This window comes from Heliangelus exortis, chromosome 19 (assembly GCF_036169615.1).
Source record: "Heliangelus exortis chromosome 19, bHelExo1.hap1, whole genome shotgun sequence".
Lineage (NCBI taxonomy): Eukaryota > Metazoa > Chordata > Aves > Apodiformes > Trochilidae > Heliangelus > Heliangelus exortis.
Window position 1 is genome coordinate 8,672,675 of NC_092440.1, and position 27,589 is coordinate 8,700,263.

At 39.0% G+C, this 27,589-nt stretch overlaps 1 protein-coding gene across 2 annotated transcripts in view; it reads right to left on the reverse strand.

Moving 5' to 3' along the window:
* Positions 1-27,589, reverse strand: part of ADGRD1 (adhesion G protein-coupled receptor D1) — a 129,652-nt gene that overhangs the window by 38,420 nt on the left and 63,643 nt on the right. For both annotated transcript variants that reach the window (XM_071762964.1, XM_071762963.1), the window contains 5 exons: positions 26,513-26,586; positions 24,578-24,701; positions 9,116-9,219; positions 6,448-6,559; positions 2,889-3,042 (listed from right to left, as the gene is read on the reverse strand). In XM_071762964.1, the coding sequence (XP_071619065.1) occupies positions 2,889-3,042; positions 6,448-6,559; positions 9,116-9,219; positions 24,578-24,701; positions 26,513-26,586 (568 nt within the window). The remainder of the gene's footprint in view (positions 1-2,888; positions 3,043-6,447; positions 6,560-9,115; positions 9,220-24,577; positions 24,702-26,512; positions 26,587-27,589) is intronic.

The following is a 27,589-nucleotide window of genomic DNA, read 5'->3' on the forward strand; positions in this document are numbered from 1 at the left end:
TACTGGGAAAAGTCTATCTATGATACAACGTTTTCCTTCCTTTTGACAGTTGCACATAGAACTTCTCTCTGTTATACTTTCATCAAATTCACAGAAGAAGAACCCAAACTCTGCTCTGCAGAACATGAACCCATGCTGCTGCTGAAGGCAGGACTGACATTTGATCTCTGATTAAACATGCTAGCAAAAGAGAAAGTTGGGAACTGACAAACCCAGGTGTTCTTTTGAGCATGTAAGCAGTGATTGCAATGTGGATTTTCTCTCTAAAAGCATAATTATTCAGCAACATCTTTTACCAACTGAACGAGGAGTAGTTACATCCCAGACAGTGAGTTGTGATGCTGTTGATTTAATGAAGGTTGCCCTGATACTTATCAAAAGATAAATAATTTGGAATGCAATTTCCTAGTTAAATTACTTCAGGGATGTTTAAACACACTTGCAGCAAAGAGGTGATGTCAGATGTGATTAAGGAAATTCAACGTTTCATTCAAATGTAAATACTTTGAACTATACAGGAAAAATAAAGCAATACAAACTACTTTCTCAGCAACATGGTAGATACACTGGATATCAGAAAATATTTTTTCTCTAAGTCATTGTGGGAATAATAACTGGAAAATGCTTTCCAAAATTAAAATGCCTGTAAAAACAAAAACAAAAAGTGCTTTTGAAAGGTTTACACAAAGGAATGTATTAATGTTAAATGAATTATGTCTTTCACTACTTGACTCCAAAAGTACCTTTCCTACATTTAAGAAACAGAGCCTGCCACTGGGTTTCTTACACAGTCCTTGCCAAGAAGAGCATTTCTAGAATATAAAAACATTTCTGATGCAGAAACATCTTCTGCTGGTGCCTCCTGTATTTTCCTATGTACATCTATTTTGATGACAAATACATACTGTTTGGTCCAAGGGATTATTGTCCAAATCATTAGTGAATATAACATTTAAAAGACTTTTAGTAAGCACATTTAACATCCCATTGGTTTATGTACCAATAGGCTATGGAGTCATTGTGCTAATTACTACTAATTGAGGTGACAGCAATCCTCTTGCATTAAATGAGGCAAAATATAACATTCATTAGAGTCATATTGTAGTCAGATGCCATGTTTATACTTTAGTCTTTTAAACCGCTTTGTAGATCACTGCTATTTTAAAAAAAGGCAATCCCCACAAAAATGCCAGGAAAAAAAGGGCAAAGGTGCATTGAGGCCCATATAAATCATTAATGTGTTAACATTTTCATAAGGTAATGAATTATTTATTGTCAATTGAGTTAATCAAAACATCTGGTGTAAGAAAATACCCCAGTGAATTACATGCCAGTTCTTATTATTTTATTATGTGACTTTTTACACAATCTTTCTGAAGGGGAACTAGTTCTCAAGGGCTTATGAGAACATTTTATTTGGTTTGATCCACTTGGATTTGTATTCCATGACCTCTGGATTAAATAAATTCACAAGAAATCTCTCTAAGATCAGCAGATTTCTCTCCATTTAGCACCGAATCTAGAAGAATCTACAAATCTCGAAAGTCCTCAAGCCTCAGCCAGCCCAGGTTCTCTTACTTTCAGGTAACACTTTTCCTGAAAATATTTTACACAACACTATGGAAAACTCAGCAAAACAGCTTTCAAATATTTTAGCAACTAAAAGCTTCAAGATGTCTCCTGTTGGCATGTAAACTGGACACTTATTAAGAGGGAAAAAAAACCCCACAAACAACCTATCTAAAAGCAACCAGGATAAGGACACTTGTATGTGATACTCTTGAACATGTCACAAGGAAACTACAAGGGCAAATATAAAAACCTCTTAGGTAACTGAACTGCAGCTTCTCCCCTCATTCTAACAGATAATGTTTTTACCAGAGGACTGTATCAAATGGCCCTTAGACAGAATGATAAGAAAGATTTTTAAATGGAAGAAGAATGATGTACAGCATAAAAAGGCCATATTAAAAATAAAAGGGATAACTACTGAGCTTTTGAAACATAAATGTACAAATTAAAGATCTTCAAGACCTGCAGGGTGCCAGTAGGTATTAAATATTCCAATTATAATTCAGTAGGTCTGTATTATTGGTTCCAATTGGTTTCCTTCCAGCTTTCAGAGGAACTTGTAGGGGTAAAGATAATGCATATCTTTACATATTTTGAAACTATTTGCAATTACCTAGATATTCCTTCTCAAACTTTTTACAAGTCTCCTTTCAACTCAATGTATGCTGTTTTCCTCTTCTAAATGTGAAGGTTTGTCAGGGATCATGGGTGTACTTCCAGGACACTGTAAGCAAACTACCTTACATCTGCTGGGAAGAGTCTGGAACAATATACTCAGTTCTGAAACCTTAGTATGCACACAAATTATACTTTCATTACTGCATTTGAACAGCTGTGAGTTTTTATCTGTGAGATTCCTGTGACATAAGACTTGTTTTTTTCTTAATAATAATGAGGTTCTGTACAGGGTTTTTCATCTAAAGATTTCAAGGCAAAAAACACCAGCTAATGAATTCTTGTCATATTCCTGTGCTACTGCACCGTTTTTTTATGTAGGGATTGCAGAATAATAAGCCACTGCTGTGAATTATAACCCAAGTAAGAACTTACCATTGCAGTGCAGCCCCCTCCCACACTCCTGTTACTGATTTGGTAATTAAGGATCTGATCTGGCCTAATGAAGCCATGGCATTCATTGCTGTGGAATTAGGTTTAGGGACTGTGTATTTGAAAGTCTGATTAGAGTCAGAAAAAATATCTATTTTCTGATCCAACAGAACTACTCTCAGTAAAGGCAAGTTATGATCATAAATGACAATTTTAGATATAATCTTGTCCTACAAGAGACTTAAAGTGAGCAGCTACCAAATGCTTACCCCATCCAATTCCATAGTAATATAAGTGCTTGCTCTCTTCTGACCCAAAGACTTTGATCACCATGCTGTAAAGGTGGAATCCTTCCACAAGCATCCATGTGAAAGCACTCAGGAAGAAAAAATGAAGGAGAATGGCCAAGATCTTGCAAGGTACCTAAATTAAGAATCAAAATTAATACATTACTTCTTCATGATGTAATTTCATTGGTTTTCCAATTTTATTTTTAATTTCTGTATACTTTTACATGCTAAATGCTAAACCATTGTGGTAAAACAGTCTTAAAAATAAGGCATTAGAGAATTTAATTTTTGACACATAGCTTCAGAGTAACAAACCCCTTTACCTTTTAGCAGCCTTCTATCAGTCTATCTTATGCACAGGAAAACTTCATCCTTTCTTCTTCCCCACTCTTCAGATATTCACACAGCACATTCTCCTTTCCCCACTAGTTGCTCTTTGAGGATGTCTCATCACAAGTGGTTTTGCTCATCATACAGTAACTGAACAGATGTGACTGCCAATAATCTTACCACAAGATAAGCTTGTTTGGTTTCCTTTCAGTTAAGGCACATTTTAAACATCCTCTTGGAATGAGTCCCAGCTATATTTCAGTTTTGCATCTTGTAGCATACTGATGATGGTCATTCTTCTCTGTAGTTGTAACATCCCTTCTGTGACATAGAATTTCTGAGGAGTTGCTTGTGTGCACTCCATGCAAATGGAAAGACTTTTTAGGATTTTTTTTTTTCTTCAAGGTTTTCCTTCCTCACCTGGAGATGTCACCGTGAGGCATGCAGGCAGGTGGAGTCTGAGTACCAAGGGATCATTACCACTAGGAACCAATTTGCTGCCACAGTGGTCTTGAGATATTAATCATTTAGCTCCCTTTGTTGCATTAACTTAGCTGCCCTATGCTGGCATTTTATTCTTTTCCTTGATGGTTTGGAATTTTGTACACTAATGAAAATTAAAATGCTGGGACTTGACAATATTACAAAAATTAAAGTTTTTCAGTACCTTCTCACTGGTGCTTAGCTCGTTCTGTGCTGGTGCAAGGACACTCTAATGCAAATCCATTGTGACTACACATATTAAAAAGCAATAACTCTGGGTTTAGTTCATGTAAATGAGGACTCTGTTTTAGTATTTTGCAATGTTTGGTGACATATAACTGAAGTAGATTTACTTATTGACAAAAACTGTAAAAACCGTTCCGGTTAATTGTATCATAAGGTTGTGAAATTCATTTTAATGCCTTTTGATTTCTATCAGATTAGTCCACAAAAATATAAATGCAACATAAAGCTGACATACAAGATAGTTCTGTCAAATGGATACTTTCCAATTTTTGAGTAGCCAAACTGAATCACAAAAGAGCAGAAAAATAAAATGTGCTGAAGTAACAGGAAAACGGTGTGGATATAATTTTGTGTAATACAAGCTGCAGTTGGAAAGCTGACACTTTACATATTAAAAAGCAGGTGTCCCTTCCTGTGTCATATGATGCACACTACTTTTAGGAGATTGCCTGTAAGAAGACAGATCTCATTACAGTTAGTGCTACAGCTGACTACTTGTGAGGCTGTGGAAATAGAAAAATCAGTCAAGCCAGGAGCAAGGCCTCCCATGTTTCAGGTGTGAGACACTGCAGCAGACTCTCTGAAAGGCCTCTCAGAAAATAAGGCATTTGTTTGCTGAGAACAGTCTTTAAACAGGTAAGTAAAATTACTTACATTTTCTAAAGTTACCTTATAATAGTGTTGTCAATTTAAGTGGCAACTTACCACATTATACAGAAGTATCTGAACACATCCTTCTCTGAAATTTGTATGCTGCCTTGATATACATTTTTTAATTTCTGCAGACATATATACAAAACAAAAGTATCACATCCCATCTCTCTATTTGGAAGTGTGTTAAGCAATGCCATGCAGTAGTACTGAGTAGGAAAGAGCTCAGTACACTGATGTACAACTACAAATAGTAGACAAATTAAATTTCCCAGTTGTGCTGGAAAAACACAGCACTGCCTATCTGAATGTTAAGCAGCAAAAGAGTATGAACTTGGTTTTACAAAGTGCTTTTAGTTCCTCAGGTAATATAATAGCCAATGTACAACCAGACATTACTATTATTCATAAACTTAACAGGAGTTTAGGGGATCCCAGCTGAGCTGAATATAAATTTAAGTAGCTGTTCTACTGCTGAAATGAAGAGCATGAAAACCTCATACTTCTTGTACTGAGAATAAAAAGAATGTAAGATTAATAGATCCTGTTCACTGCTTGTCAAAAGTAATATGGAGCAATATCCAGTCACCAAGGTAGCCAAGCTTTGACCATTGCAAAAACAGAGCACACTGGATGATTAATTTTAAATCAGGGTTACTTCTGCTTTTACAGGTGGGACTTTCTATCAACAGACCTTATACTACTTTACATAGCATTTTTTTAAAGACAATTTTTTTGTGGAAACAAATTAGGTTTACTGGAATGAAATACTGTTACCTTGGCATACTTGTCTTAATCTAACCCAGCTGTTTTAGATGCCAGTTTTAATGGTTTAGATCCTGCTACTCTGCATAAAGAATTGCCACCTGTAATAGCAGAACCAAAAAAATCAATCTGTAATTTCAAGTTCCGATCTATGTGATCAGGCAGAACAAAATTGTTCATGAATGGAGCTCAAGTACCATGTAAGCAATAGAAAGATGCCTGCCATTTAAGTGGTTGCATTAAATGCCCAGAGAATGATACACATTTTCCAATACTGAGGATCTTGGATTAAGCTTTTATACAGCAATCCTAGAGGTAATGCTTTCTGCCAATGCTGGCTAATTAATCAATAGTTGCTATACCTTTCTCATTGATAATTACTTTAAAATAATCTAAAATTTCAGAGTAGAGATAAGGATGAATGTATGCTGTTCAGAAAAACAGTGTCTTCTACCACACCTTCTGTTATGCTCACCAAGAAAGCAGAAGAAATGGTCACAGCTCCATGAGGAAGCTCATCACAGTCCAGCAAGAATAAGGTGACCGTACCATAGCACAGAGCAGGTGATTAAAAAGTCCACCCACCCCAAAAATAAAAGGGAAAAAACCCCACAAACAAAAAAAACCCAAACCCAAAATGGTCAAAAACCCTAACAGAAATACAAACACCTTACCGAAATACAAAATCTATACAATTTTCTCAGCACAAAATTCCTACAGTGTGTCATACAGAGAAGGGTGAGAGAAATCATCAGCCATGGCAGGCAGAAGTCAGGTGTGGCCTTTGCTCACACAGCTGAAATGTTCCCCATTGCTATGAGTGTTTTTCTATTTCATAGGTGTGTAGCTCTTTCACTTTGGCAGCCATCCCAGCACAGCTGGGTACCATGATAACACCACTTGGATGCACAGAAAGCTTTACCCAGTGTTGCAGGGTGTTATTTTTGGCTGAGGAGTGTTAAAAATAGATCTTGCACGCAAGAAGCTTTCTTGCACATGGTATGTGGCATTCGTTTCTTGGAGGGGTCTCACAAAGAACCCAATCACTCTTTCTAGCACTTACTGTTCCAGGGCTGAAGTGAAAGCTGGTGAGAAGCAGGATCTGAGCCACCAGGACAGCAAAGGAGAGATTGGCATGGATGTGATAGCGCTGGTTGCGGATGGTGCTGGCAGACCTGGCAGGAGACGGGAAGAAAAATGAATGAAACTGTTCTGAGAAGCACAAATGTATCTGATTTATCAGCAAGCATTCTGATTGGCTTTTGGTCACACATTCTGATGTGTCACTTTATCATGTGCTGTCTTTTAAGCACTCCATTGCCAGGATGAGTGGTACCTAAGTGGTTTCTTGCATATTCTGCTTCTGTTCTGAGGGCAGAAATGCTGATTTGCTGACTGGCTCCACTAATGAACTGGGATACAGTATAAACAATGGGCTTGATCCTGACCACAAGAACTGTGGCTACTTACAGGGGTGGGCAGTGCCCATCTTGACAGAAATCTGACCTTGATTACAACATCATTTGAACCTCTCACTTCTGGCTTTGCAAAGAACAGCTGGAAATCTGACAAGAACATGCTGCTTTCCTGGGAGCCTCCTGACCTCGGGTTTATGTTCTCTCCAGAAATCAGAAGCAGAAAGAAACAAAAACACTAATGTGAAGATCTCAGGGTTTTCACATGATTTTATTCTTCTCTATTTAAAAAGAACAGAACTAGTGGTAACAGGTTTTCTGTTTCAGTCCACACAGCCTGCCAGCCCCTCCAACAGTTTTAATCACTCCAGGGGCCTGAGCAGTTTGGCCATGTGACCAGCAAGGCTTCCTCCACACAACAGTACCCACTCCCATTTTTTTGTTGTAGCACAGTGGCTTCTGATGGCTCCTGCAACCACTGGTGACACCTTACAGGTGTCTCCTGCAGCAGGGTGACACAGACTGGACAATGCTAACCAGGGTTTGTTGCCAGCCCTGCTCTTCCAGCACTGCTGCAGCCAGTCCTCCATTAGAAGAGAATGAAGAGGGAGACAAGAAGTATTGTTGTGCTAGAAGTAATTTAAAGAGACATCTTGTGCTGCCTGGTGCCAACAACCTTCTAATAAGGAGCTTCATGTAGCTGCAGACTGGAAGGTGGTTGCCCAGCAGGCAGTCAGCACTGCCCTCCTGGGAAGCAGCTCTCATTGCCAGGACCTGGAGTAGCAAAGAACTTGCCAGATTCCTCTCCACTTACCTCATGGTCATCTAACACTACATTGCAAAATTTCACTTCAGCTGTTTAACAAGGCCCTGCTCTCCTGTGAAAACTTAATTAAATTATTTTTTAATTGGCAGTTTGAATGATCCTGTATGTAGGTGGGGTGCTTAACCCTGTAACAGTCAGCCAGATCCAAGCTCTCCTTCCAAGTCTTCTCTTTGCCTCCAGTTTCTTGAGTTTTCAGGCTCACAGCAGCAATACCAACTCCTTTTCCTTCCTTTTGCTTTCTAAACACTGTGACATCCAGTTTCACTCCCAGACAAAAATGAAGGTTATTCCTCTGAGCCTAAGCATGCCAACAGTGCAATGCCAGATAGGCAGATGTTGGATTTATTTAGAGTGTATTTTGCCATGCGTTACACACTTAGTCCAACTATGACCAACACAGATCTTGAGACTTGGAAATAACATGGGGTTTGGAACAAACAAATGTTGCAGTCAGTTTGGTAGGTTTCAGCAAGTTCTTTTTCCTAGAAACTGGCCTCTTAACAGGACGTCCAACAGACATGCTTAGGCACAGAAATCAAAAATTGAACCCTTGAGTGGGAAGAACATGGTTCAGTGTGCAAAAGGTGACAAGAATACAGTTCCTTGCTATGCTCCCAATCTGCTGCACAACTTCAGACAAGTTATTTTGCCCTTGTCAGGCTTCCTATTTTTTTATTTAGACAGAAACCTCTATGGAATAATTTTCAGAAATGTTTGTATCAAGCCTGGTTTGAGGGGCCTCAAACTCAGTTGTCACTACTGGAATATAAACACAAATTCAGGCCCTAAGGGCCTCATGGCAGAAACCTTCCCAGTGCAGAGAGCCCTGAAAGGCTCTGTGGCATTACAGGCAGGATGCTATAGATTTAAACATAAATCATGGAGTGAATTTCATGCTGCCTATAGCAACACACTGAAAACTGCCCTCACAGAGAAGAGCAGGGTACTTGGAAACAAACGTGGGTGACACGATGCAATTGTGCCCAAGTTGTAAGAGACAGAAGTGAGAGGACTGATGGTGACTGAGCCTTCCCTTCTGGGCATACCTGCTGGGCTTTCTAAAGACACAGTCATACAGACAATGCAGCTGGAAGCAGAAAGAAGTAGTGATCATCCACTCCAAGCAATCCCAACACAGCTCAAGGGGAAGAAGAAGGGGTGATCCTGCAATCCCTGCTTAATACTTGCTTCAGCTTCAGAGCAAGTCCTCCTACAGCCTCCTTGCAAGATTCCTGAACTACAGCAAAACATGCAGATTTCTTTTTTAAGTCTGAAAAACCAACATAGGATGGGAATAATTTGTTATAAAGACCACCCCATTTCAGAAAATTGAAGTAATTTAGGAATAACCAACCATTATGAATACATATGCAAAATGTAATTAAGGAAGGTTATAGAATTAATAGCCTCTGTTTCTGCAGGGATCCTGCAGGTGGCCTGGAATGCACTGCCTGGCTTTCTGCAGCAGATACCAAGTTAAAAGTACTCACGACAACACAGCAAATGTGACCAGAGTGATCGTCAAGCAGAAGATGGACAGCGAGCAGCCAATGTAAGTGATGGAGGAGAGGGCCACCTGGTGTTCTCTCGTTAGCTGTGCACAAAGAAAAAAACGAAACAAAAAAAACTATTAATTGATTTATTACACTACAGAACTACATAACGTTTCCTCCTCCATCTGCCCATATATAAGCTGATGTTCACAAGACTTTGCTGCTGTTTCTAAAACGGGAAATGAAGATCCAACTGCAAACTCAGTCATACAACCAGGATATCCACAGGCCTGTGGCATTTTTGGCTCCCTCTTTTATTTCCTAAGTTGGTATTTCTTCAGGACAAGTTTGCTTCTCTGGTGCTGTGATAGCCTGAGACTGGAGCAGTTTATTGGGCTGCACAACCACTGCCAGCAACAGGATCTTTCACAGCTCACAGAGCTTCACTGATGCTCTCACACTGCAATAATTTCCAGCATTGTGCAAATACCAGGAATGCTTCACAGTGAGAGCTGACAAACCAAGACAACCCCTAAATCACCAGCCATTTATAGCCCACTTGTTTTGTTTAATGGATCATGTTTTCAGCTCTTGTTGAAGGACCTGGACTGGCATCTATAGAATGGATAAACCACAGAGAAGACCCAGCACAAGCCATCAGAGAGGAAACCTCTCATCTCAGCCTCTAGTTTTACACTTTTTTTTGAAGTAATTCAATTTTCATGAACATTAAATCTGTAAGTCCATAGTGCTCACTAAAGGGATCCATGTTAAAACCTGGAGAGATTCAGTGCAGGAGGGACTGTGTGTGTTTTGACCATTCCTCCTAAATTTATCAGAGACTGTGCTTTAATTTTCCATGCAAGTTCTCATAAAAGAATGACAAAAAAGCCACACCCAACAATGGGAGCCAGGCAGGATTAATATATAATAAGTAGACCAGAGCTAGGGAGGAAAAAGTTTTCTCATGTAAGAGGAATTTTCAAACATTTTTCCTGGCATGAATTTGGACAGACTTGACATTTTCATAAACTGAACATTAAAAAAAAAGTGTTAATTTTTTATGTTTGAAGTATTATGTCTTTATCTCAATCTCTATTCACTATACATTAAATACCTAGTTAAATTGCATTAAAATACTTACTTATTCTGAAAATACTTAAAGGAACATTGTATTTTCCAATTTTTTTAACATTAACTCTAATAAAAAAATAATCCTTTCTCAGAGTTAGGGGTCTTCTATTATTTTCCCCAGACACACAACAAAAATTGACCCCCAAAGAAAGTATTTCATCAGAGATTACCAAACCAAACCAGTTCTACCATGTAAATTCTTTCTAGAGGAGAGAAAAACACACGCACACACACACAATGTGCAGGACATAGCGTGTGTGTGTCTGTGTTTTGAACACAAAGTGTGTGTGTTTAGGATGCTGTGTGTGTGTGTGTGTGTGTGTCTGGTTTTAGGACACTGTGTGTGGTTTTAGACCACTCTGTGTGTATGTGTGTGATTTTAAGGTTCTGTGTGGTTGTGTTTGTTTAGGATACACCTATGTGTGTGTGGTATTAGGTCACTCTGTGTGTGTGTGTGCATGCATGTTTAGGACACTCCCTGTGTGTTATTAGGATACTGTGTGTGTTTAGGACACACACACACACACACACACACACACACACACAGTGTTCTACATAAAAAAAAAACAAACCTGCTGGAACAGCTTAAGACTTCCATATAATTTCTACAAAAGATGCCCTATTGCCCCTAATCCCCCCCAAAGCCATGTACAGCCATTCTTCACAGATTATTCCTGAAAAAGGAATAATTCAACTCTAATTGGGCAGTTCAGAAGTGACTTCCTCATCAGGGATATTCATGTCCAAAATGCATGGACCTGATCTCCTGATTGCTCAGTACACATCCCTTTCTTTTGCTGCAGGTGGCTTGCAGTTCTCCAGAGGGAGGAGGGGAGCAGAGGAAGCTTTTCAAGCTTCAGGTCAGTGCAATCAGTATTTCTCAGCATTTCAAGGCTTTCTTTCTTTCACTCCTTTCACTCCCAACACCTGCAGGCAGAAAATGTCTCCTGAGGTGAAAGCTGCTCAGTGCCCATTTGGATTTACAATGCTCTGTCACAGTGTTTGCCTTGGCAAAGGCAGCCAAGATCTGCAATGGGAAAGTAATGTCTTTGTACCACATACAAGTATAGAGATACAGGGGATCCATCTAGTGGAACTAGGCAAAAATCAGTGTTTTTTGTATAATACATCCAAGAGAAGATAATGATCACACAAACACCTTTTTCTAACTCATTTATAACTAACATGACTCTAAAAAAGCCTCTGGGTTTTTGCTCAGTCTTCCTCCAGAAACTCCAGCCAGGCAGGACAAGACATGAATCAAGTTATGTCAAGTGGAGCTTGTATTACTTAGAAACTAAAAAGGAAAAAAACCCAACAACCTCTTCCCAACAAATTAAGAACATCCATTCAAACTTAAAATAATCTACAAACGTCCCCATGTGTATGAACTGGAAATTGCTCTTGATTTGGTAAATGCACCCAAAACCTGATGATGCAGAAACAATGAACCTCTTGAGCTAATACCCACATCAGTCCAATAACAACTTCAGAAGCCACATTGCTGGGGGTCACATTCTCATCTTGCCTGGTGTGAGGGATAAAAAGCCTGCAGGTAGTTCTGAACCATTTTTTGTTTATTAAGGAAAAGGCAGAGCCTGTAATAGCTTTTTCTCCAGCTGAACAGTCAGGATGGAGGGTTCAAGGGAGCAGCCCCTCTTTGCAGCAGCTCCAGCCAGTGAAAGCAGCTCCTTTCTGTGGGTGGTATGAATTGCAGGGGAAAAACACAGCATCCAGGGTGTGGAGCCTGATGTCTAAACACACACATATGGTGTGGGAGAGAAGAGAGCCTGTATTTCAAACACAGGTCTGGTCTAATTTCTCACAACCCAGCTGTTCCAGCAGAGCTGGGTGCTCTGTGTCTGTGTTCACACTGCAATGGATAAGAAACAGTTTTTCAGAAATACCAGGATTTTCAAAGCACTGTGCACTAGCAATTAAGAAACAATTTCCTATAAATTCCAGTGCTCTGATACAGTCTGATTTCATCTTACCTCAGCTTGTCTTTTTGAAAATTTTCAGACTTTGTGCATGGTGTGTAATACAAGACAGTAATTTGGGATGATCTTGTAGTCAGCACAAAAATGCTAATCAGGCTGTAATGTTATTACTAAAGAAAATGGCATTAGAAAGTACCAAATAAACACTGAACAATCTATGGAGTAGTCCCATGAGCCTGATGCTCACACTTGCCCCAGTCTACATTAAATTATTCTCTAAAAGGTTTTGCTTCTTTGAGTTTATAATGTCATTCTCTTACTCTGCAGTAAGCTGACAAGCTGGGAAACGAGCTCTTTCAGTCCTGAGTGTAAGCAATCATGAGCACTAAAAGACAGATGGTTCTTAGTTTCTGCTCTGACCAGCAGTCAAATAAAAAATTCATCCTCCCTATGAAATTCCCACCCTTTTAGTTTAGGATGTAACACCCTTTACCTTGCAAGTAATAGCATGAACTGGTTTCATACAGCATCTGGTGGTTACACCCATCTGCAGTACTATAATCTATTGTCTTACTCTCTTTCTCAGTCATAAAAGAAGTTAGTACATTGCTCAACATTTTTTAAAATCATGACCTCGAAATGATCCTGAAAAGATACAACTTCAGGCTCCTAGGATGTGTTTTCCCTTTACGATGCTATTAGTAACAAGCAAATGAGTGACATCTAGCTCCTTGGCTTCAACATAACTGCACAGGAAGATGAAAATACATTATTATAATGGGATGGTGCTTTTAATCTCTGGAGTACCTGGAAAAGGTGAGGTGAGACTCCAAGACTTGGCCCGTGGGTTATACATGAAATAATTTTTGATGTGTGCCTAGAACAGAAAGCTGTATAGAACTGATTTATATAACATTAATGAGCAGCTGTAGATACAATACTGCACAACCACCCAACAAAAAGCTAAATAGGCTGCAGAAACACAGAGCAGTGACTGGTCAGACCAAAGCACTTTGCTGGGCAGCACAGCTTTCTCTGCTCAGTGTCCCCATCCAGGCAAACCCTTCTTTTGTGTGAAATTTGCTTATTTATTTCTCAGGCTGCTGACTGTATGTTTTATGCTTTGCAAAGAGGGTACTTTTGGCTTTCTCCAGAGGACGGGACATTTTTGGGAAGCACTTTTTTAAAATTTTCCTCTTCACACAGTACAAAATATCCGTCAGTGTTTACCCTTACAGGCAACATGTCAGAAAAAGGGTTGAGTTCAAATACTTAAAACCAGGTTTTGTCACAGGTAATCCTGAATGGGTTTTACCATTTACTGAATCACAACTTCAGGGTTTAGCCACCAAAAGTGGAAGTTTCATTGTCTAAACTTCTTTTGAAATCCCCTTTCTGAACAATAAATCATCTTTCAATAAAAGAGTAGTTCTTGATCCAAAAAAACTCTTACAAAAAGACTTACAAGTCTTTTGTAAGACTTTTACAGTCTTACAGTCTTACAAAATGAGCCTTGCTATCTAAGGACTAAATCCAGCCTTACCTTTGTATCTTATTGTTACTTATGGGTTGAACACAGACTATGATACTTTTTGCATGTGTTTATAATGTATACATTTTCTGAAATGAATTACAGGTTTGCTGGTAAAAACATAATAAACAACAGTTGTATTTTTCCCCGAGTCCAAACTTGCTCTTAAGTTATACTTTAGTGTCCCTTTTCTCAAGGAATCATTCCTACCATAATGTTACTTACAATGATGTATGCTTTTACAATTTTTACATTTCACATTTGTTCATCAAACCATCTGAGATCTGCCATGAGATAATCAGCTGCTGACCTGGTCTGAAATCCACTCTCAAACCCTTCTGCTGAGGCTTGAAGCTAACTCTTATGAGACATTTCTTGTGGGGGAGGGAAGGGAGGAGAGACAGGGGTGAAAAATCAAGTTTCAGCCAACACTATTGGAGCTGCACCTTTAAAATGCAATCTGAATCCATTTAGGAGAAGGATGAATAATTAACTTTGGCAGCCCCAGTGTTTCAGAGATATTAAGATGCTGGCCTTGCCTGATGAACCTAATGGTTTTAATTGCCTCCAGAAAGGCTGCTGAAATCCCATTTCAGTCCAGTGAGGCCTTTATTCATGTATTAAGTAATAATAACAATACAAATCTCTGTTTTCCTTCAGCTTGCCAAGCACTTTGTTAGGTACATAACATTATGTTTTTTTCAAATTAACATCTGTTATCAGTTCAGGAGGCTCAGCCTATTCATTGAGACCACAAGAACTATTTTTGGGGGGCCATACCTAATGGCACTGCACAATCACAACTTACAGAAAAAAAATCAGTCCAACTTGATTCAGAGGCTTCTTTTATAGTCACAATGTATCAGATACCACAAGTTTAGAGAAAAATACAACTTCTGAAAGTCACGCTTTGCAGAACAATCATCTTTATCACCAATTTCCAGCAGAACTGCTTTTGAATTCCCATTCTCTATTAACTCTACAATTCCTCGTGATCAGCAATAAAATGCTATGAAGGGGGTATTAGGATTAAAGGAACATATTCCTACAGCCAGTCCATCCTGGTGACTGACCACTTATTTAAAACTTTCACAGAGACATGAAAAGTTTATATTTTTCCAAATATCTCTGCCAAAGTAATAATTAGTATTTTTTAAGTCCCATGACATCCTTAAAGTCGTTCTGGATGAGATGTCATCAAACAGTAGGTAATCTGCTCATTACAAATCACACATAGCAAGTTTTTAGTTCAAATGAAGCCTGGAGGAATCATGGCAGGGAAGGAGGACTCAAGTTGTGAAGTAGAACCAAATTATAATAAAGTTTGGGGGGAAGAAAAGCTGATATTAGCAAGTTTTTTCTCACATCTCTGTGTAACACAAAGCTGTGTGCTTTTTTCCGCTTTCATTTCAGGTCTAAGACTTTCAGTGTTTCTCAAAAAATGTTAAATGCTATATTTGGAGATTATCCTCTCCGAAACTGAAGGAGATACTTTTGCCCATACATCTAGGACTTGTACATCTGTTTTCTACTTTCTGTTCCAGCAAGAGCAGACTCATCCTCTTCTCCAATAAAAATCCAAATAAACCAAAGTCCATCAGAGGGCTACAAGGAGAATAAAACCCAGTGTGGGCCCAACAGGCAGAGGAACGATGGTCTCTTACCAGACTCCAAGTCTGGGATTTTTCAGAGCAGTTGAGGATAGTTAAATACCCATCTCCAAGTCAAATTCAATTAAAATAAGTCCATGTACCTCCCCTGATCCAAACTTGGGGTTTGATTCAGAAATGTCCATTTAAATTCAGGACTGCAGCTACCTGTGGCTTGCACAGAAACCAAGAGACCCCAGTTACCCAGCCCTGAATTTCTCTTAATTTCCCTTACAGCAAGCTTTGGGGAGAAAGGTCTGAAAAAGGCAAATACAGCAGGTGGACTGAACTTGAGTACAGAATGACTAAATTTGAAGATATTCAAGAGAGAACAGTGATGGATAAAGGTGCAGTATAACATTTTTACACTGCACGGGGAAGCCCTTTAGTCAGCAGGAAGACCCAGCTGCCAAATGGCTGAGTGTTTCATTTGAAAGATAAAAAGAAAGTCTATGCTATTTTAAGGATTCTGATCAAAATAAAGTCCCATTTCATGTTCCTCAAACAAAGGAGTTCTTTTGACCATTATAGCACTCTTAAGTATTAGTGCCTTTCCAAAATAAGAAGTCATTTTTTGGTTCCCCTCTGCGCAGTGAAATTCAGTAACTGCCAAATAATTCTCTGAGGAAATGGAGGAGTTTAATATCCTGCAGCATTAATCCAACTTTTTCCACGTAATTCTATGGGATTAAGGACAGAATCAGAAAGTCTTCTGTTTCCTCCCATGAAAATCAACAAAGCTGTCCAGGCACAGGAATGGAATAGCAAAAGAATGAGCAGTGAAAAAGAGTTAAAAATTTGGATTGGTGTTCAAGTTTCAGGAAAGATAAGCGTAGTAAAGACAAAAGAAATAAGACACACAATCATACTGTAAAGATATCAGTGAGATGTGTTCCTCCATGGGGACGACATTCACTGCAATAAAACAGAGGGGAAAGTGGAGAGAGTCAGAAGGAGCACAGAAAGTTAACAAAGCAGTGCTACAATAAGCACATGGGCTGATTTATCTTTGTTCATCTGATGGGTAAGGGCTGTCTAAACTGTCTGCAGAGATCTCTTCAGTTAAATAAACTGTCAATGGTAATAAACAAGGACTAAAAAATTGCAGTGCCTATCCAGTTTTTAAATATGCAACACAAAAGAAAAATTACTGGACCAAGGCATTATTCTTTTTATGTTCCCAGCAATGAAAAGCATGCTGAGAAAGTAATTATATTAAAATGGCAAAACTGTAGAAATCAAAGAATGCCACACTATTTCCATTTCACTGTCCTATATAAGTATATAATCTGAACCTTGGCTGGCTGAAAAATTTAAGGAAAAATGTTATCATTTCAGACTGCTGTTTTTATGCCTCCTGGGTGCAATGTTTGATTAAAAACTTCAATCCTAGATCTAGGAAAACAATGCTCCAAACTGCTATATTACACCCCTGTCCCCATAATTTTAAAGCATTTCACAATAACAGGACATTTTCAAAACAGCCTTTATGAACATAAATAGATGCATTTTGTTGTCAGTCAGCCATACATTGTCAAAATCTGCTGTCAAACTCAGGTATAGCACAGAAAATAAAACCATACATATCACCCCAAAGAAAAAATCTGGAATGTAAAGAGAACTTTTTGTAAATAGAACCTCACAGCCTTTTCAAACTCCTGGGCTCCCTAAAGATGCTATGGGTTGTCTCTATATCTACTGCTCCAAAATCAAGCATTTTAAAATATTTTCCAGTTTATAAAACTTTCTCTGCTTTGAAGCCCATTGGTGAGCAGCTTGATATACACTGGTTGATCCTCCATTCTGAATTATGGAACAAGAGCTACAAACAGGATGAAAAATGAATTTACTTCTAGCTTTAAAAATGAAAAAATATGTGCTTAAAAACCTGAACAATTTCTGCCACTGATTGTGTGAAACTGTAACTTTTCTGGATATGGCCTTCCACATGTGAACTTTATAGCAGTCATTTTTATACCCTCACAGTTAAGAAAGAGAGAGGGGAAAAAAAACAAAACAGGGGGAAAATACAACTTAAGACAACGGTCCGGGAGCAATAAATAGTAGTGTCCTGCATTGGTGACCTGCAGGTGGGGGACCCAAACCTCAAACTCTATTTTGCTGTGGAAAACAATGATTTTGTCTTTAAAATAATTTTTGAACTCTGGGTCCCCAGGTGTCCACCATCCTTTTGCTGAAATGACATTTATGTGGCAGATGGTACAAATAGCCTGGCATGCTTTGTAGTTGTTGGATCACTATGAAAATAAAAAGTGCCAGATGGCTGGCATGTTTCCTGGCAGGAGCATAGGACTCCCCTGACTGATGAGAGGAAGTAAAGCTGCCCAAAATAAAATGATAGTGCCTGAATTTTCTTTGGAGTGCTTCTGAAATGCAGCTTATTCCATGTTGGGTTTGATTCCTGCTCTCTAGGAAGCACCTTCCTCAGTGCCAGGGGAGCACTGTTCACATCTTTCCTCCCAATTTCAGCTGTTCCCTGGGAATAGGACCTCTTCTCCAGCTCCGTCCTCTCCAGCCAGAGGTACCCCTGGATGCTGGGCACAGGAGATGCTGTTGCTCCCCAGGCTCTGTGTTTCCACCTGAGGGAACATCTCAGCTCCCATCCTCTGCTGTCCCTATCCAAGGTCCAACCTGTGCCACAGCAGAGGACTGTCCTGCTGCAAGGAAACCACAGCAGGGAGTATATCACCCTCGGTGCCCTCTACTTGGATTTTCTCCAGAAGAAGCAAACATAAACCAGTGTAAACACATCAGGCTGAGACGATTGTTTATTTTCCCTACTCAGTATTATTAATGCACCTTTTTCTCTCTAACTGTAACAGTGCAGGGCAGCTGGATGCAGGGGTTTGTTCTGACTGCCCCAGATGAATCATAGAATCATAGAATCCTAGAGGTTGGAAGGGACCTCGAAAGATCATCTAGTCCAACCCCCCCTGCCAGAGCAGGGCCCCCTAGAGTACATCGCCTAGGAACGTGTCCAGGTGGGTTTTGAATGTCTCCAGTGAAGGAGACTCCACAACCCCCCTGGGCAGCCTGTTCCAGGGCTCCGTCACCCTTACAGTAAAAAAATTCTTTCTGATATTCAACTTGAACCTCCTATGCTCCAATTTACACCCATTACCCCTTGTCCTATCACTGGTCACCACTGAGAAAAGCCTAATATGAGGCAAAAGCTGGAACAATACTCTGTGGATCAGACATGAATCCCCAAAGAATGCAGCTTTAGCAACAATTTACTATGAGGGATTTTTTTGCTCTACCTCAATTTCCCCCATCACAAAGAGAAGCTTGATCAGAAAAAAGAGTTTCCCAGAGGAGGATGACCCAAACTGGTTCATATCCACACAACTGCTCTGAACATCAGTGACACATATTGTTGGGAAGATGCTGTTGTTAAATTCTCAATCTTACTGACCTGACCAGAGTTGTGAAAAGACTTCTCAGCCCAGTTCCCAAATTCTGATCGTGTGCTGACCATTATTACATCCATGCAACTTCTTGAAGGCACCCAGGGGCTGAATGGATGTATCCCTTCAGGAACATTCTGCTCATTTCTGGTCACCTTCAATTAACTTATTTATTCATTTAGACCAGTTGATGATCACTAATTTCCAAAACTCCAAATAAATGCTATCATTTCTCAAGTTAAGACCAAGATGATAAATGAATCTCAGCAAGCAAGCATGAAATTGGGCCAGCCATGATACAGACATAAACCACAAATAATTTCTGCATTCCACCTGGGCCAATTCATCAGCAGGATAACAGGTCCATGCCAGGCAGACATCTGAGCACCACATGGTTTTAAGTTTTTCCAAGATGGTTATTTCATTCCTGAAATAAACTTGTTACCACTGCTAATCCCCTGCACCCTGAACTGCTGAACTGCACGCATGTCCTGAGCTAATCAGCACCATTGTTTGCACTGTTACCTTAGGGTGTTCAAGCTTTTACTGATATTAATATAAAATCTGGAGTAGTGTTCAGCTATGCTTCTAATTCCAGCTCATTTTTAGCTAATTCACAGCATTCAAAGTTCTTTTTCTTCACACACTGCTGTATAGCACACGGATATGTGAAGAGAGGTTCACTGTGTCACATTTAAGTTAAAATTCCGGAATTTAAACTTTTTCTTTGTGACTTCTCTCCTTCAATTGCTTTCTCTGAAACACTGGAATAAAAGTGCTTTTTCATCTCAGCAGATTTCAGTCTCTGGAGATTACCTCCAGCTGGCATGCAGTAGAATAGTGACTGAATTAATCTAACCCTGTTTTGTGTAAAGATCAAGAAGAAAAATCAAGAACTCACAGCTTGTTCCTAAGAACTTTCTATGCATTTCTATGCTCCCTGGAAATTAGATCCACCTGACAGCCTGCTCCATAAATATCTAAAAATTTGTCAGCATTCCTCAGCTCACAATACTTCAAGTCTTCAAGACAAAGCATCATCAGATGCAAGATATCACACAATTTTGTTCCTATGAATGTTCATGTGAGACACAGCATATTCCTCCCAAAGCCACGTGCATAAATTATTAACATAATTCTTCTGTACCTTAAAATTGCAACGATAAAGAATCTTAAGAATATATAAAGACACACATGACCACAAGAAATGCACAAATTATGTCAATATAGAGAGATACATTCTGGATATTGGTGGAGGTGTGAAAATGAGCTGGGCAAGTACTGGCAGGAGGGGTGGCTCTGGGTAGCAGTCATTTTTATAGCATTTATATGGTTTATAGCATTTTTATAGTTCAGAGTGCATCAGAGCTGACAAAGCTGGACTGGCCAGGTGAAGTAAGAGAGAGAAGGAGTTAATCAAAGAGATTCTTGTTTAAAACAGTGTATCAGAAGAAACCATCCTTGACAAATAGTTACCATGCAAACCCAGCTTTCTGGATCATTTGAAATGTTTGGCACAAATATTTATGTGGCAGCTGACTTCTGAGGAAAACACTTACTTTCAGTACTTGTTGCTTAGGGACACCTTGGCTTTGCCTGAACTCAAGAGTATGCCACAGTACTCAAATGGGAACAGTAAACTCTAAAAAACTGCAATGTCCAATGGTTCCATAATGAAAAGCTTATGCTATTATTATTATTATTATTATTTGTATTGTCTTCTGTGCATCTGCCTGCCTTTCTGCAAGGGGTAGGAGAACTATTCAGTACTGGTTTTGCTGGTCTGCTGACTGGTGCATTAGGGTAAGGCTGCCATGGTTCCCTTGGACAGGATGTCTGCCTGTCTGGGCATTTATCAGTACAATGGAGAGAATGGGAAATTTAACTTTCCATAGGAGAATGGAAGTATGAAGCACCCAAAGGAGAATTTCCATGAAGAATGAAGTCACTTTTTTTTGTGACAGCTTTTGATGAAAACCTCTCTAGTTTTCAGGCAATCTCTTGCCAATACTTTAGTTACTTTTTCATGAAAAGCAGACCCCTTAAGAAACAGAATCTACACTAAAAATAAATGTTCTGTCAAAAACAGTGTTCATGTGGAAAAACTTCATCCAGTTTTATATATGGGGCCACAGATACATAATAGCTTTATAAACAGAACTGTTCAAATGTGGGCAGTTATATGCTCCCAACCTCCGTTTTTCTTGTCTCGTATTATCTGTGAGCTCCATTTACAAGAAGAAAAATAAAATACACAAAAGTTCAAGATCAAATATAACATCATTGCAACAATTTCCTAAAGCAATGACAATCTCATATTCCAATGAGTAATTGATATGTGCCCTTTGAACCTTGACTCACAAATTTCAGAACACAGTGAATAAACATGGATTTGTGTGTTAAAACCCACAGCATTTTAACATTTACTTAACAGGGTTTCAAGGACATCTGGGATAAGTTTCCAGTTGCCTAGGTGGTTCAGTAGGCTCTACTGATTGAACATGTGAAGCAAATACTTAGCAAATGTTTTAGGAATTTGTGACTGAGCATTATCTGCTCAAAAGCCAAGAAGTTTGGTTTTGCCCAAATCCTAACTGTGTGCCAGTTACACAATAAAGATACCAATTTTTTTGTGTAACTGGCACAAAGTTATATATAATATATATAATCCTAAATATAATCCTAATATATAATATTAATATAATCCTAAAAAAATTAAAGGGTGTATCAAAGATTTGGGATGAGGTTTTCTGATGAGCTTTGAGAAAGAGACTAAATAATAGCCAAACCAGAGGGACTGGAATTAAAGCACATTGATGGATCCCATCCTTCACTGGCTTGTTGGTGGCAACATTACCAGAGACCCCACGTGGGTCCAGTGTCATTGTCACCTCACTGTAACATCACATTGTGCAGGTGATGGGAGGGCACAGCAGCCATGCTGAGGTTTAGTTGAGGTTCATTACTCTGCAGACCAGGGAACACAAATTTCTCTGTGCTACAAGGAGTTCATAAATTCTGCCACTTGAGGTGCATGTGAGTGTAGTTTCTAGGTGAATTTTAAGTGATCAGAAATGAAAGCTTGTTAAGTGATCAGAAATGAAAGCATGCTTTCTGCTCAGCCTGCACAATTTTCCAGTGAGCATTCTGAATTTGCACTAGGAATATTTTCCATTTGCACTAGGAATATATGCACTCCATACTAGAAATACTCCTTTTGCATTTCAGCATTCCACTTTTTCTGCCAAAAATTTCTAAAATTCTCTTTTTTTTCTATAGAGAAATGGGATTTTAGGTGGAAGGAGTCAAAATACAACAGAAAATTATAGAAATCCCATTCTCTATTTTTTTTTAAAAAAGAGGAACCCAAACCATTTTATATAGTACTATGTCACATGGGGAAGGTTTTCATGCATGAACGTGACGATCTGTGAGTGTCACCCATTCACATAACATCTCAGTGGTGCTTTCATTTTGTCTTCTAGATTATCATAAAGGGGAGAAAAGAACAATGCAAAGCATTCTGAACAAACTTTGGCAGATGTAAATGCATTAGACCAACAAGTTAAGAAAATGGAATCATTATATGACTGAGAGGAACCAGACAGTCATGTTCAGTGGGACATGTCAGCTGTACATATCCAGCCTTTCCTAGTTATGTATTTCAGATCTCTTTAGGAAAGTTTGATTCCAAAGCCTCTGAGATGAAATATCTTTGATCTCTGATCTAATATTGTATAACTGAACTTATTGCAGCATCCCATTAATTATTACTGTCTTACATCTGTTTATTTGAAAGTGGGACATTTCTGAAGTATTTCCAGTAGAAAATTGGATGATCTTGCAGTGCCACTTAATTGGTGGAGTCCCTCTTTAACCCTGGATAAATCCCTGTATACTGTTCTTTAAAACAGGGTTAATTGTGGCAATTTTTTTGCATGTAATATTCTCTCACAAGATGGGAAGCTCTTCAGGCACAGCTGTATTTTATTATCAGTACAAAGAGTTCCTAGAAAAATGATACTTGGAAACCAGCTGGGATCATTAGGTGCTTCACAAGTTATAAAGATAATAAGAGATAAAAACTGGATGACCTGAACAAGTTATCCCTCATCTTCAAATGTTTAGATCAGTACAAAGGGCTGTGGGTATTAATTAAAAATTTGGGTAGCAGAGTACCTCATTCTACCCTCACTTTGACAGCATTACACCATCCAACCAGGATTACCAGGTGAGTAGTTGTGCTAACAGTGTTACTGAACCAGTAGCTCCCAATAGCAATTTGGGAAGATTGATTCCTTGGCAAGCTTTGTCACTGCTCAGTGGAATAACCCAGATCAAAGTTCCCTTACACTGCCAGATGAACTTCTGTATCTACCTGCAGGAACCACATGCAGCCCAGCCTGCAGCAGTAGCTGTCTTGGCATAAATACTGCCTAGAAGAAGAGCAAATCCATCCTTCAAACCAGTTAACAGGACTCTAAGACATGGCCATGAAGTCAGTACCTCCATGCCAACAGAGCTGACAAAACCCCTCTAGCTGTACCACAGAGAACTTTATGCTTCTAAGCAGCACATTGTGATAAATGTAACAGTAGGAGTCCTGCTGTCCTGCTGAAGCCCTTCTTCAATCTGTTAATTTATAGTGTTAGGGCAGTGTCTGCAGAAAGCTGAGAATGTGCCAGAGTATAAATTGGACAAACAATTCGTATATATTTCTTTGAATGTATGGTTTGTAAATTATTTATATTATTCATTCATTATTTATTAACAGAGGGTTGTCGGGAGCAGGATTTCATCATTATCTCCCTTGGATACTCCCTTACAGTAATATCCAAATAAAGCAGTAAAAGCATATTTCTCAGGCTCATGGCAGTGTTGTCTGCTTGTCTCCTAAGATTTAGGATGCAGACCACCTTTCCTGGTGCTGAGTTTTGGAGAGCAAGTCCAGAAGGAACAAACCAGCCCTTTACCTGCAAGGAGCAGACACTCTGCTCCATCTCTGAGGAAATCTCAAGGCATCATAAAGAGAAGAACATGTCTAGTGAGAACAATGTGTTTGCCATCAAAGCTTCACCTGAAACCAGTGATCAGTGTGAAGAGTAAGCATAAGGTTCTGGGCAACCAATGTCATACTCCAGCTGAAAAGAGACTTGTTTGATAACTCTTCAGATAAAGAAACAGAGTATAGAGAAAACAAAATATAAGGGGTTCAATCTCAATTGAAAAACATAACTGTTTTTATCATGCTCCTTCTATAGAAGTGCCTGCTTGGCAACAAGGTGGAGAACAGCAGTGGGGAGGCACTTGGAAAGCTGGCAGAGACAGTGTCAGGGACCAGCTGGAGCAGAGCTTGCTTCACTTGGAGTTCAAGGTCAGCTGTTCATGTTCCACAAGTCTAGTTAACAAAACCCTTAAACAGCCACATCTCAGCTATGCCTTGAAAATAAACCACAAAATCCAGTATAATGCCCTCTAGTGCTTTTTCTCCTTAATACTTTAAGAAAACATGCCAAAAGGGTGAGAATATAGTAAAGAGAATTCCCACCTACCACAGATGTGTCTCATTTCATGCTCCATTTCAGTTCCCAAAAGCTTAGTTATTAAAACATAGTCAAGATGTAATAAAACATCATCCCAGAAAGCAAGATGTGGAATGAATCTCAGCTGGGCATAAGTGAGTCCAGCTCCAATCACTTGCTGATGTAATGTGAGAGTGCAACTGATGTATTTATCCTTCATTTTTACTAGAGGTTTACTCATTTGCTTGATCTCACCTTCAGAGGCACCACTTGCATCAGAATGGCGAAGTTAGTGAGGTGGTTACAAAGACACACTGAGTAGTTGAGGTCTCCACTCTCACGCACACAACCTTCATCAGACCACACCCCAGTTCCATTGCTGCAAAGCACACAAAAATGGGACATAATCTGCATCAGAATGCATTTATGCAAATTACTTTGACATGTATTGTGCTGTACAGGAGCTAAAAAGTTTGAAAGACATCTCAGGCTGGAGCACCCAGCGACACTGTTAGTGTCTTCTCAGTTCTATCATGAAAATAGTGCAGGAAAATATTCTCAGGAACAGGGCCCTACATGATTCCCTATAGAAATATCTCCCCTGTTTTGTAGCTGGTGAATGATGACTATGTTGGTTTTTTTCTTTCAGTGTATAACCAACCCATTTATGGTATTTCACCCAGACCCAGATTTCTATACTCTGAGAACTATAATACCAGACAAGTCAATAATCTTGCAAAAGTCAAAAAACTCAGCATATCAAATCTTCTGCCTCTCCCTTATCCCCTATCCCACTCATCCCATCAAAGTGAGACATTCAGACCAACTGAGCATGGTTTCTGGCCAACTGGGTTTTGTCACTTCATCCCCAGGGGCAGCAAGAGCAGGATGTGATTGATCTGGCTGTGGGGCCAGATCCCAGAGCTGAGCAGGAAAGTGGTCTTCATGTGTTTGAGGGAAACCCAGAAACCCCTGTGCTACCAGTTCTGCAGTGGAGTGGGGACACAGAAGCCACAGGCACACATCTTGGGGGGCTCCAGGAGCATATTAGGTCACCCACCCTGAAGCTCAAGTCACTGATCTGTATTTTTTTGGTGCCTATTTTAAAGATAGGCATAACCTCACTCTTACTCTGTCCTTTGGGACCTCCTTGAGTTCTCAAAGAGAATCTGTTGTAGGTCAGAAAAAAAAATTGCTTATTCTCTAACTACCATGCACTAGGGAATAAGACCATCTTGACACAAATAAAACTCATTTGGAAGGACAGATTTCATAGTCCAGTTTCTATCCAGAGGCAATGCCTCAGGGCCCAAGTCCCAAAGGAAAACAGTACAGGAACAAGGCTCAAACCATATTCATTTGCTTCAGTAATATCTGGTTTTAATTTATTGTAATTTGTGAGTAACCATAACAACGACTGCCAACAGCTGGGACAGTTCAACATATTTGAAACAAAACTATAATAAAACAATTACAGTGACCTTTCCATGTGCATGCTGGATAGGAGGATCACAGCATTGCAGGCCATTGCTACATCAAATAGGTTTATATCATTGTGGCTCAAAAACTGCTAATCCTCACTAAATTAAAAATCAACTATTTGTATTTTTTCTCAATTTATTCACTAAGAGCAGCATGTTTGGAAAACAGACAGATTAAATATATTCAGAGCTAAAAAAAAACAAACAAAAAAATCCTACCGCTTTTCATTAGTTCTTATTTTCTGAATGAAATTTGAGGTGATATTTATTTTCCTTTTATTCTAATTTGGATTCAGGGACATGATATTTCTCCACTTCAAGCACTGACCAAAATTCACAGGTCTGAAATACTTATCTCACATGATGCTGTGATACAGGCACATGAAAACAATGGCTCTGCTCTGAACCTTTGCCATTTTAAAATATCCAAGCATCTGCCCGAGTAGCCATACTCATAAACCAAGATAAGCACGATTTGTATCACACTTTAGTTTTGATTTCAAAATTCTTCAGTCTCCGTTACCTACCTCACACAGGGTCTATGTATATCAAGTCTCCTATTTATGGTAAGAAGCCACTATCAGATTGTGGGTTTTGTAAACCAGTGGCTCCATTTACTTTAACCATTTCCACAAATGAAAGAGAACAAGAAGACAAATTAAGTGTAATCTAAAACTAAGTTAAAAGAAGTTGAAATCATGTGACATACCTATAGTCCAGGAATGCACAGTAAAGATGAACTCTGTTGCTCTTATTTAGTGCTTGGCTGTATTGTCTGGGAGTCTGCAAGAAAGAAAATAAAAATTAAAATATAATTTTAAAAGGACTAAATTCTGCTATTCAACTACTTTAACTTCTCATTGCTATAACTTCTATAGACTTTTTCTAGGTTACCACACCATAACTGAAAGCAAATTTTGGTCTTGGTAGCTTTAACACAAACTCCAAAAATGCAAAGGCTGGTGTTCAGTCTTAATTTTACACACTGGCATTAAACTTATGTCACCTTGAGTGAGAAATCCATATCCCATTTAGTTGAATAGCAAATCAGAATTATTTATTGTATATAAGCACAAATATATGTGTTAATTTTTGCAGGACTGGGGTCTTATTCTTCAGCATATGCTTGGTTTTGTTGGGTTTTGTTCTCATCGGGTGATAAAAATCTCACATTTTAGGAATAATAACACTGAAATATGTGCATTACAGTGACCAACTCACAGACATTTTCTTTCCACATTAGTGATTATTTTAAAACAATCAAACTGAAAAATCAATGCCATAATTCAAGATTTATTTTACACACCTTAGCTTTATAATGACATCATTTCCATCTTTCATAAACAGATGTAACCACTAACTCAATCTCCTCCATTCAGGAAGCCTTGAGACCCCATTTTCCACTCTGTTACACGAGTTTCATGACTAAATAATTCAAATTATACTGGAGTGAAGTAATAGTTTGTTACAGACAAAATATGCAAACTGGAGGATTTCCAGAATCTGCTCAATCCTTTCTAATGCATTAATACCCAAAGTCCACATTGTGTTAAGCACCACCTTAAGGCAATCTTTCAATTACAAAAGTCTTCAGCATAGAGAAATCACTGGTGAATTATCAGCCTCCAGATTATTGCAACATGATTCTGCTGTCAAGCTGAAAGATAACCATGTATTGCTTTCCTTGTTTTAGACAAAGAAAAAAAAACCCCACTGCCTCACCACACTGAAATTCAACCAAGTACAAGAAGTCCCTGATGCAATGTTGCTTCTCCTCTCCCACAAG